The sequence below is a fragment of the Lacerta agilis genome, chromosome 11 (assembly GCF_009819535.1).
Source record: "Lacerta agilis isolate rLacAgi1 chromosome 11, rLacAgi1.pri, whole genome shotgun sequence".
Lineage (NCBI taxonomy): Eukaryota > Metazoa > Chordata > Lepidosauria > Squamata > Lacertidae > Lacerta > Lacerta agilis.
Window position 1 is genome coordinate 57,976,207 of NC_046322.1, and position 12,457 is coordinate 57,988,663.

At 39.3% G+C, this 12,457-nt stretch overlaps 1 protein-coding gene across 4 annotated transcripts in view; it reads right to left on the reverse strand.

The window, feature by feature from the left end:
* VPS13A (vacuolar protein sorting 13 homolog A) overlaps positions 1-12,457 on the reverse strand; it is a 156,220-nt gene that overhangs the window by 130,463 nt on the left and 13,300 nt on the right. For all 4 annotated transcript variants that reach the window (XM_033163750.1, XM_033163751.1, XM_033163752.1 and 1 more), the window contains exons 7-9: positions 8,991-9,050; positions 8,000-8,059; positions 633-713 (exon numbers count right to left, since the gene is read on the reverse strand). In XM_033163750.1, coding sequence (XP_033019641.1) covers positions 633-713; positions 8,000-8,059; positions 8,991-9,050 — 201 coding nt within the window. The remainder of the gene's footprint in view (positions 1-632; positions 714-7,999; positions 8,060-8,990; positions 9,051-12,457) is intronic.

Here is a 12,457-nt window from a genome sequence, read left to right on the forward strand (position 1 = left end):
ATTGTCTAATCAAAGTCTCTTTCACACACACACACACACACACACAATATGTGTGTGTGTGTGTGTTTGTGTGTGTGTGTATGTATATATATATATAATTTCCAGAAGGATGATCTAGAAAGATACCTTCTATTTAGCAGCATTTTGCTATGAGATTCCCATGATAATCAGAGGCATAGAGGGATGTACTTTCTTAAACAACTGTGTGGAAGAAAGAATTTCAGCAAGTCCAACCTCTCCCAACCCTACACAATGTACACCTGTCAAAATCCCACCCTCTCTAATAATTAAAGGCACAGGGACTTTTTCCTACTTTGCATTTGGTCATCCTACAGCATTTGAAGGTGAGAAATATTTAAGAATGATTTGATATTACTTTGGTTATGAAGGACAGTACATAAATGCCTTAAAGAAATAAAATCACATGTATATAGAAGTAATTTCTACCAAGTTTAGTAGGGCTTATTCCCAAGTAAATTAGGACAGGACTGCAATGTTAATACAGTAGAAAGAACAATACATTTTGAGTCCTAAGTCTTCAAATCCAACACATTCCACAAAATGCAATCCCTACTGAGCAAACCTTATCTTGAAACAATTTATGGCATTAATATCACACTTTTTTCACTCACCAAAGATTCTTTAAAACCACCCTGATAAAACATTTCAGACTTCACATTCCAATATGCAAAAAAGTTGTCCAATCGAACAAGCTGAAATCAAAAATTTAAGCAGAATCAACTGAATTGTCACCTTTTCCATGCAATACTACATAGGATTTTTCCGTGTATAAGACGCCCCCTGTTTGGGGGAATTCCAAATTAAGAAAACACCCCTCAGCACTACCCGTGTATAAGACAAGCCCCAATTTTAAACCTACTTTTTTGTTTTTGTTTTTTAAAAACCTAGTCTTATACACGGAAAAATACGGTACATTATATATATAAATGTTTGAGAGGAAGCTTCTGAACGCATGCCACATTCTGGGGGATTAATGCCATTAATTAAAACATATAGATTTTTTAAACATGGTACCCTCAGGATTTGATCATAGACACATTTAATTAAAAACAAATCCTGTCGAAATCAATTAAAATAAGGATAAGGGTCATAGAATCATAGAATTGGAAGAGACCACAAGGGCCATCCAGTCCAACCCCCTGCCAAGCAGGAAACACCATCAAAACATTCCTGACAGATGGCTGTCAAGCCTCTGCTTAAAGACCTCCAAAGAAGAAGACTCTACCACACTCCTTGGTAGCAAATTCCACTGCCAAACAGCTCTCACTGTCAGGAAGTTCTTCCTAATGTTTAGGTGGAATCTTCTTTCTTGTAGTTTGAATCCATTGCCCCGTGTCCGCTTCTCTGGAGCAGCAGAAAACAACCTTTCACCCTCCTCTATATGACATCCTTTTATATATTTGAACATGGCTATCATATCACCCCTTAACCTTCTCTTCTCCAGGCTAAACATACCCAGCTCCCTAAGCCGTTCCTTAGTATCGGCGGGATACTATGACTGGTTAAAGGACCAGTGTTTTTCTTTTTCTCCCAGAACACCACCATATTGTAGTTTGGCCAGGTTGTATTAATATGCAAAAATAGCTCGAGTATACAGTACAAATTAGTTACCAGATATACACTCTAAACATCAATCCACTGCAATGACTTTTCTTTATGAGCTACTATGGCAGTTTTACAAAATTCTCCATTATGCTCTTGCAGTTTTTAATGTATGTGGGGGAAGCTGGTACTGTCTGTGAATTTTGCCTGTTTTTTGTGTGCCTCTGCTTTTTAGAGGTTGAATATTTCACTCCATAATACTGTATCTCATATGGGATTCAGCTCTCATGGCTGTGTTGTGCTATAGTATTACATGGTCAGGTGGTGGTGTGTGAAGTGCAAGAGCCTTTCGTCTCCTCTTTCCAAGCACCAGTAATATTCCAAGCAGTATCTTTTCCTTAATCCTTCATATTACAAGAGGGTTCACTGGGATTGAGAGATCTGCACAGGATGAGAGAGAAATTCCTTCCAGAAGGGAAGGGCATGCACAGTTCAAAACTGACACTCCCAGAACACTAGCTCTACTTAGGCTAAAGTGAAAACTGCAGTCATTGTCCTTGTTAAATTAATACTGGCTTATAGTACATAACCAAGAAATCTGTAGAAAATGCATTATTTATTTGAAAATTTCCCCTAGCCCAATGGCTTAACAGCAAATATGTTTCATTGCTAGCACCTCCATTTTCCTCTCCTTGTGAGAAACAGAGTTCACTGAAATGACATGCTGATTTTAAACATTACATTACTTGTACCTTGGAAGTAATGAGTTCTTATCCAATTTAAACAAGCTATTTCATGCTTGTAACATACTTGCTATTCAACTTATTTCCTATCATTTGTTGTTTGAATGCCTAAATTGCATTAACTCCTACCACATTATGAGTGTAAATAGGAGACATAAGAGCTCCGTAGGCCTTATAATCCCTCACTTGAGTAGCATCATATGGCAGAGAGGGAAGACCAAGCTCCAGTTCTGTCACCCTGTGGGGAGCATGCTGTACTCATGAAGACTCCCTACATGATCTAGAACCCTGATCTTCCAAGGTACAAAATCATGCAGGAACTACCCATGAGGCTTCTCACTTAAAATAAATGTCCTCTAACTGGTAGCCCATTAGTTCCTGCTCATTGTCACACCTGTGAGAGACTGTAATTCCTGAAGTCATACGTCTTAAAACAGGTGCAAGATAGCGGAAGAATGATCTAACCCTTCCAGAGTCATGTCACTGAAGCTGTATCATGTTAATAAATAATGATAATTTGGCAAAGTAATGTGTTACTTCATTTACTGTGATGCATCCATAACCTTTTTAATCATTGCAGATAAAGGGCCTGTAATTAAGAGAAAATGCTTCTTATTTTGCCATAATTCAGCACCAGTTCTGTACAATGCAACCATAGAGAGGAAGCTTCGTGCATGAAATGACACTAAATGGAAGAGTAAACAGTATGAAGAGTAATGTCCAAGTTCCAGATCAGGTGGAAATAATGACTAAAGGTGGTCTATAGACAGTTAACAGTGAGGTGGCCCAAAACATGTCAACATCATAAAATTATCAAGACTAAGAAAAACTCCAGTCAAACATTGTGCTATTCACATCCATCATTAGACAGCGGTTTTACACCTTCTACAGCACAATTTATCTCTCCCCTATATGTAGCTTATAGCTCATCTTTATGAAGATGTTGATATCAAGAGCCTCAAAGTTTTGGCAGCTAGGGTGATATTCTCTAAGAGATTGTCAATGGACTGGGTTGTAGTTTCCTCTGAAAGTCAGTAGTTTTCTGCAAGTAACTTGGGAGGATTGGTGTCATAAGGTCCATATAACCAAACACCCCAACTGTAATAGTAGGTGTTATCATCTACATTGCTTAGTTAAATGATCACTGTAATTATTTGGCATACATTAAGGCCTTCTCACTGGCTCCTCCCAGAATCTGGCACTCCCTCTCTAGAGAAGTTAGACTGGTCTTGTCCTTTCCCAAGCAGGTGAAGACATTATTGTTCCAACAGGTGGTTTTTTTTTTGGAACTGACTGCTTTGCAATGTGCTGTTTTTATTTTAATTATTTGTATATTATATATATGGAAAGATAGAAAAGGATAGCTATAGAGATAGATATATGTAGTTTTAACTCTGTCAATGTTTAATTGTTTTTATTTATTGTTTTTATCTGTAAGCTGCCTTGAGTTGCTGCTAGGGAAAAAGGCAGAGTATAAATAAATTAACAACAACAATTTCTGTCCACCAACCATGTATCCACATGCCTGCAAACTTCAGGTTAACACTTCAAGAATATGTGTGTGTGTGTGTGTGTGTGTGTTTGTGTGTGTGTGTGTTGGTGGCAATGTTACAACTAGGGGCTGCCTAGTTGGCACTGACCCCATGACAGGGCCTTTTCAGTGGTGGCTCCTTGGGTGTGAAATACCCTCCTAATGAGGTGCACCTGCCTCCATCATTATTAACTTTCAGAAGGAATTTGAAAACTTTTCTGTTTGGTGGCTGAAAAATACTGTTCCTGATAGCCCTAAAATCATTGGCTGGAAGAATATTTTAACTGCTTTTAGAATGTTTTTAACTGTAACTGCTCTTAGATGTTTTTATGATGTTCTAACTAGTTTTGAATGCTTTTGCTTCTTTTTGTTTTTAAATTATGTATCTGTTTGTTGCCTTGTGCTCTTTTAGGAGATAGAGCAGAATGTAAATTCAATAAATAATAATTGTTATTGTGCATTTGAGAATCTGAAGAAATAGACAGTACTCCATGAAAGCTTATACTGTAATAAATTTGCTAGTCTGCAAGGTGCCACGGGGCTTTTATTTATTTCTGCTACAACAGAAATTGTCTAATGGATGTAAAATGCCTATTCAAGCTAAAAAGGATGGCAACAAAACTGCATGCATACCCTCCTTTGTCTATCTTCATTACAGACACACGACTGATCCAGACAACTTTTTAAAAAGTAACTGAACAGCTGGAAAGATTAAATGCATTCAAAATACTTACTGCAGAAATCACAGAACTTGATAATAGCAACATACCTGTGGTCTCCCTGACAACAGAAGATATGGCACTAAATAATTTGACCAATGATCTGCTGATTGTTAATGAGTGAACAAACCACTGTTTGGAAGAAGAAATCTGACATCTTATCACTTATATAGAAAAGTTAACCTCCACTGCTGGTCTGGAATTAGTGACACATGGGTGCAAAACAAATGCTACACGACAAGATGCATCTGTTTCAAAAACGATTTGATATGGCTATGATGGCATCAGCTGTTCCATGTTGTTTAACTATTTCCTTATACAGTGGTACCTCTGGTTACAAACTTAATTCGCTCCAGATGTGCGTTCATAAACAGAAACTGCTTGCGTGCCACCAGAGCACAACATTTGCATGCATCCCAGGGCAAAGTTCGCAACAAGGAGACCTACTTCCGGGTTAGTGGAGCACGTAACCAGAAGCATTTGCTAGGGTGACGGTACGTAACGCGAGCTACCACTGTATTACTTATAAAGATAAAGGGGCCCCTGACCATTAAGTCCATTTGTGGACGACTCTGGGGTTGCGGCGCTCATCTCGCTTTACTGGCCGAGGAAGCCTATGTACAGCTTCCGGGTCATGTGGCCAGCATGACTAAGCCACTTCTGGCGAACCAGAGCAGCACACAGAGACACCGTTTACCTTCCTGCCGGAGCAGTACCTATTTATCTACTTGCACTTTGAGGTGCTTTCGAACTGCTAGGTGGGCAGGAGCTGGGACCAACAGGAGCTCCACCCATCATGGGGATTCGAACCGCTGACCTTCCAATCGGCAAGCCCTAGGCTCAGTGGTTTAGACCACAGCGCCACCTGCATCCCTTATTACTTATACAAGATGATTATTATATAAATCTTGTACCTTCTTATAATTGAGCATGTCTGTACACAACCCTTATTTCTGTTGTACATGTGCATCAACATGCTATTTATAGCATTTTTCCATATTCAAAGCCTGTGTCTCCTAGTAGTACAGTCACAACTTCGTAAGGCATCGATCTAATTTACGGTAGCTGTCATGGGTCAGATTCAACTAATCCCATCAGCAGAGGCACAATTTAAGGGTTTCCCCCAACACTATATATAGGGCTTCACTCCAGGGGCGGAGGAAGGGGGGGCGATGGTAGCGCCCCACCCCCATTGGCGCAATCCCAGTGGGGTTCCATCACGGCTGCCCCCTGCCCACGCTGGGGGCCCCGCCCCAGCAGGCTGTGCATCCGCCCCCAGAACGCGTGCCACGCCCCTGCGGGCAGCGCACTCTGCCCCCAGAACACATGCCCCACCCCAGGATGCGTGCCAGCCCCGCCCCCGCCTGCTCCCCGCCCCTGGTGCCGGAGAATGAAACTCCGCCACTGCTTCACTCCACTCCTACTCCACTCAAAATTGGCTCTAGGAGCTTTAGGAGAATCCCCAGAACAACACACAGTGGGAGGACAGGGATTATTCTACCTGGAAAGCCAAATGATCACCTTAGCACAGTGCTAAATTGCTCATCTTGCCTGGTGAGGACACTAAGTTCAGCAAATGGAACCCAATTAGTTTTACCGTGGCCTAATGATTATCAGCTTGTGATGGTGGGGAAGAAAGCTTTTTTTACTGTTGGCCCTGGTTTTATAGAACCAATTTTATAGAACCTAGTGAAATATAGTTGTTATAGAACCTGATGAAATACAAGAGGCCCCCATTGTACAAGCTTTAGAAGATGCACCTATTTACACAGCCATTCCCTTAAACCAGGAGACTCTGGTTGAGAGTTCATTTGCTGTACTGTTTTAATGGGATTGTTTCACTGCATATTTTAATTAATCATGTTTATCTTTTAATGTTTTGAGACAGGGAATTTCATTAATGCAAGCAGTTTTTGAGCTCTGGGTGCAATACTGCGCCTAAGATTTCAGATTAAAACTGCCACTGCTGGAAAGAAAGGAGGACCTTTTTCTGCCTCCCCACTTCCAGCCATTCTTTGAAGATTGGAGAAGGCACCTCATAAGAATATTGGGGGAGCAGGCAGGGGAAGTATGGCTTTGTTTTTTGCAGCCTTCAGATGAGGGCTAGACCATGTGAAGTTCACTCATTTTCAGCTTTATATTCTTGTTATAAAAAGCGTGCCTGGACACTCCATTGCAGCGCCCATAACCAGTGCTTTTTTTCTTTAAAAATGTTTAGGGGTACTCTCATTTTCCTACTATTGAAATACTGCCCCTCAATGAGGCCAAACTCAGATTTACAAAATGTTTAGGGGTGTGCGTACCCCTGTGTACCCTCAGGGGGGGGGGGAACACTGCCCATAACCTAGGTTTAAGGTGCCATTTAGCTCCTAGCTTTCATATCTCAGCTTCTAACACTGTGTGGTGGGATTGTTTTTATACTTTTAAACTACTTAGAAGCTCAGTTTGGCATTCAGCTGTATATAAAGTAGCAAGCAAACAACAACAACAACAACAACAACAACAAAACTTTCCAGATACTTGCCTGGACAAAGACTGTATGCCAGTATCTTAACCTGGATGTAACCAAGGCATGCAAAAGATCTGCCTTCAACATCTAGAATGGGTTAAACACTTATTCTTTGATGGGCCATTCACTGAATCAACAAAATCTCCATCTCATCTGGAGTGTGTCTCAGCTTGTTTACCCACAATCAGTCCATCATTGGTCTCTAACATAAATTACATTAAAAACCCTTCTAAAATATTTTTAAGTGGCCACAAAACCAGCCTGTCTGGTTGCACCTTAACTCCTTCCAAAATTTGATTGTTTTGAGAAGTCATATGTAAAACATCTAACCTACAGGAAACACTTTATGCTTGACTTTTGGTAATTTGCAATTTTGTGAGGGGGGAAACGGCTGTTAAATTAAAGCAGGGGTAAATAAAAATGGATTAAGCCAAAGCAGTCGATATCAGGGCAGAGTGTTGCTGAAGGAATGAGATACTGACAGAAAGCTGACAGAAAGATATACTGACTGCTAACAGGTGACTTTGAGGAGAAAAGGCTCTGCGGACTGCTTTATCAGGAAGGAGAGAAAAAACAGAGAGGAGAAGCCTGCCTCCCAGAATTCTATGCTCTCCTGCCTCGTCACCGGATGAGATTATACCCAACCAGCGAATGGATTCCGACCGATGCAAATAAACTTTATGCTTGACTTTTGGTTATTTAAAGTTACCAGTGTGCAATACAACAGACAGGATAAGAAAAACAATAGCTACTGAAAAATTGAAATGTGAGTAACAGAAGTGTTTATGGAAAGCTTGCATTGCAACAAAATGTGATTTGCCATACAGCAACTGATTTTAATTTAGAAAGGTTGTCAATATGCAACTGCAATATGCTATTTATATTACATTCTGAACACACATTTATATGGGAAGCTTTCCAAGCTACAACTTACCTTATAAAACAATTTAGTAGCTGCATCCTGTATACATGGATTCCAGTTGTGATCTGAAGTCTAGAAGACAAACAGGAAGTTATTATGAAAGAAGCACTACAGAATTATCTCTTGAATTCTATTTTTAGTATAAACACATTTTTAAAAAATCACATGGCTAATACTGTACAGTGATCAACTGAGCTTGAGAAATTTCCCTACAATAAAGCACAATACCAAATTTTGAAGAAAATGTAACTCCCCCTCCCCTACCAGCTAACAGGCTAGTAGGCTTATCAGTTGCCTCACATGACACTGAACTTTGTGATGTGAACATTGATGTGATGTGCATTGCAGGTGGTTGGATTAGATGAACTCTGTGGTTCCTTCCAACTCTACAATTCTATGATTCTATGAACAGAGTCTGGTCCAGTTCTTGATGAAGTGTTCCACTGTCCCCTCCTGCACTACCAAAGAAGGGTTTGCAAAGCTTCCACTTTTGATAAACCACAGCTTATCATGTCACCCATGCTGACAAACTGTGATAAGCATTCATTATGGTTAGATAAAAACAAGTCAGCTTCAGAACCCATGGTTTGAAATTGGCTTATTTTAGACTAACCATAGTTAATGTGAATTACACTTCATCAGTCAGTGACACAGCAAGCTATGGTCAACTGAAAGTGGAAGCAAAACCTTCCAAACTTGTCCTCCTGATTGTATGGGGGTGGGGCATGAGAGTCAAAAAGAAAGCAATGCTCATTCACATCTTGTTAAACCATAGTTGAGTGCAGAGGTGGGAAACCTCAGGCCAGGGACTGAATGTGGCATTCCAGTTTCCCTTAGCTCACCCTTGGGACTCTCTCCATTTGTTATAACATTCCATTTTCTGAAGAATTTAGATTGCAAATTTAATCATTATTGCATGTTCAAAAAAATCTACCTTTGAGGATAGAACATGATTTAAAAAAATAAAAATAGGGTTATGCAGCAGTAGTTTAAAGTTATGTACCTGTAAACTAAGATTTTGAAGTGAGACACCAAATGACAACGGAATATCTTTATTTGTAATCTGAAAATAAACAAAAAAAGGTTATTCAACAAAACAGACATGATTTGCAACTTGGATAAGATAACTTTAAGATTTGTGACTATTTATCTAATAAAACAAAACAGATTTCGAAGGGCACAAAGCAAAGATGCCCACTATCACCTCTATTGTTTGTTTTACTATTGAAGTACTACCGGTAGCAGGACGAATAAGAGCAAATGCAAATATAAAACATGTGAGAGTAGAATGTCAAACATATAAATTGAAGGCATTTGCTGATGATGTAGTTCTTACATTAGAGGAACCAGGGAGTAGTAACCCAAAGTGATTGAAGAAATAAATAATTTTGAGAAAGTAGCAGGATGTAAGATAAATTGAAAACTAAGGCATTGGTTAAAAACATGGATGTGTAGGCAAAAAAGGATTTAGAATCATTGAGTGGATGGAAAATGAATGAAAAGGTGAAGTATTTAGGATTATGGCTAACAACAAAGAACCCCAATATATTTCAAGATAATTATGTTAAAGTATGGAAAGATGTTTTTTAAAGACTTAGAAATATAGGGGAGAATGAAATTATCTATGTTTGGAGGGATTTCGGCCATAAAAATGAACATTTTACCTAAGATGTTTTTATTTCAAACCGCTCCAATAATTAACAATACAGACTGCTTTAAAGAATGGCAGAACGATATTTCTAGATTTATCTGGCAAGGGAAGAAACCCAGCATAAAATATAAAATATTAATAGATGCTAAAGAAAGAGGGGGCTTCACATTGCCAGATTTTCATTTATATTTTGAAGCAGCATGTTTGTGTTGGTTAAGAGAGTGGATAATGTTGGAAAACACTCAGTTATTAGATTTGGAAGGTTATGGTATGAATTTTGGCTGGAATGCATGTTTGTGATATGGTAAAGGTAAATACATTTTTAAAAAAGAATCATGCCATTAGGAAAAATATACAGAGAATTTGGGAGAGATATAAAAACCTGCTAGAGAGAAAAACACCTTTATGGCTATCTCCAATTGACACAATCTCACAAAAAAACTTAACCTGGAAAACATGTAAGGAACTTTTGGATTTACAGAGCAAGAAGTCAAATTGAAGAAGTTTGAAGATGTTGGTACCCAGGTGACAGACTGGCTACAATAACATCAATTAAATGAAACGCTCAAAGCTGATAAAAAATGTGGTTTCATTGATCAGAATTCACATTTTGCGAAGTATCTGATAGAAAATAGTGATAAATTAATATCTAAAATGTATAAATTACTGTTGGAATGGGAAACAAAGGATGAAATGGTAAAATCAGCAATGATCTGTTGGGGAAGAGATGTGGGTCACAATATAGAAATAGAACTGTGGGAAAAGCTATGGAAATCAGGGCTGAAATTTACAGCCAGTAAATTAAAAAGAAAATTACATGAAAATGATCTATAGATGGTACCTGACACCAAGTAAATTAGCAAAAATGTTTAAGTCAGAGTAAAGTAAATGTTGGAAATGTAAAGATAAAGAAGGAATGAGACCACCACTGCAAGAATGTCAAGCTTTCATTGACTACAGGATGCTACATTTGCTGCAAAAGATAAACATGGAGTCCTCAGGAGAGGGGGGAGTCTTATGTCTACAGGGTAATAAAAGGATAATAAAAAACTGAAAAACTAAAAGATCAGTGTGGCCTCGAGTCAGAAGAGAACTAGTTGTCAGCATGCTGATTCTGTTCATCCCACTAAAACTACTACCAACTGTAGCTTCTAAGCACAGCAAGAGGACATTCTTTACTACATAATATGCTTTTAGATGCTTTTATAAACAGGTATGAAACTTCTCAAATTTTATGCTATTCTTTAATTATTTATAAAGCTGTGTTTGTAACCTAGTTAAAAGTTTAACTTTTGCAAGATGTTCAATGTTTTAGTTACTTCTGGGAAAAACAGATAAGCTCTAAAACAGAGCTTTCCAAACTTTTCATGATGGTGACACACTTTTTAGACATGCATCATTTTCTGACAGAGTAACTCAGTTTTACTAGCAAATTAGATGTTAAACTACAGTAACCCCTTTCCAGCCCTGGGAGAAGTGCGAGAAGTGTTTTGGCAACACACAGCAGCCTAAACACTAATGTGTTGCAACATACAGTTTGGAAAGCTCTACTCTAAAAAATAGTTCAAGCCTTAGTGGCTACATAGCAACCAGAACAGAACAGTTACGTGTGTGTGTGTGTGTGTGTGTGTGTGCGCGCGCGCTCACAAGGGGGCTAAGTAGCAAAGAAGCAGGTGTGACCAGCAGATGAGCAAGCTGGCAATATTTATGTCAGCAATCTAGCCTTTTGGCTACATTAAGAAAAGTTCCTGTGTGTGGAGAGAGGACAATACAGTGGACCCTCGGGTTACATACCTCTCTGGATGCGTGATCTTCGGGTTGCGAAAGTGGCAAACCCAGAAGTATTTTTCGGGGTGCGCACAGAACCCCAGAACAAATTAAATCCGTATCCAGAGGGTCCACTGCACTGAAATAATTCAGACCTGGATCATAGAATCATAGAGTTGGAAGAGACCACAAGGGCCATCCAGTCCAACCCCCTGCCAAGCAGATCTTGGCAGAGAAGAATTATGTTCACACAAGCCAACTGGATTTCTGGATTTTTATGGGGGGAAATGTTTGTTTGCTGCAACATGTGACTTATAAAAAGAGTTCCTTCTCAATACCAACTCCAAGAAGGGAATATGGGGTGGTGAAGCCAATGGTAGAGAAGACAAAGTAGAACTGAAACGACCAATTCCAAGAAGGACAATTGGAAGGAGCCAATTGGGAAATGGATTGCAAGTGAAAGAAAGGATGACAATCCAGAGAAGACTTAAAAGAAGCAGAAATCTGAAGAGGCAACAGGTATCTGCGGCCTCACCTTTTCCCTGGTATTGCTTGTTACATGATTCTTAGCCTGGGTCCGTAGTATATGTGTATGTGTGAGTATATTCTATCCTCTGTGTATTTTAGGGTTAGTGTATTATGTAGGGCAATATCTTCACTCCAACTTCTATTTCCTTTTTCCCCAGGATCAAGCTCCACAAGGGAAAAGAACATCTTGCTGTGTAAATATTTTTAGACAATAAAGCTTTTAACATTCATTTTTGGTCTAGTTATTTGTCCAGATCCGAGATTGTGGTCTGGTTTTTTATCCAGGTATCCTTACAATTAATGCTTTGGAATTCTGGTGCTGGAGGAGACTTCTTGCATGGACTGCAAGAAGATCAAACCTATCCATTCTTAAGGAAATCAGCCCTGAGTGCTCACTGGAAGGACAGATCCTGAAGCTGAGGCTCCAATACTTTGGCCACCTCATGAGAAGAGAAAACTCCCTGGAAAAGACCCTGATGGTGGGAAAGATTGAGGGCACAAGGAGAAGGGGATGACAGAGGACA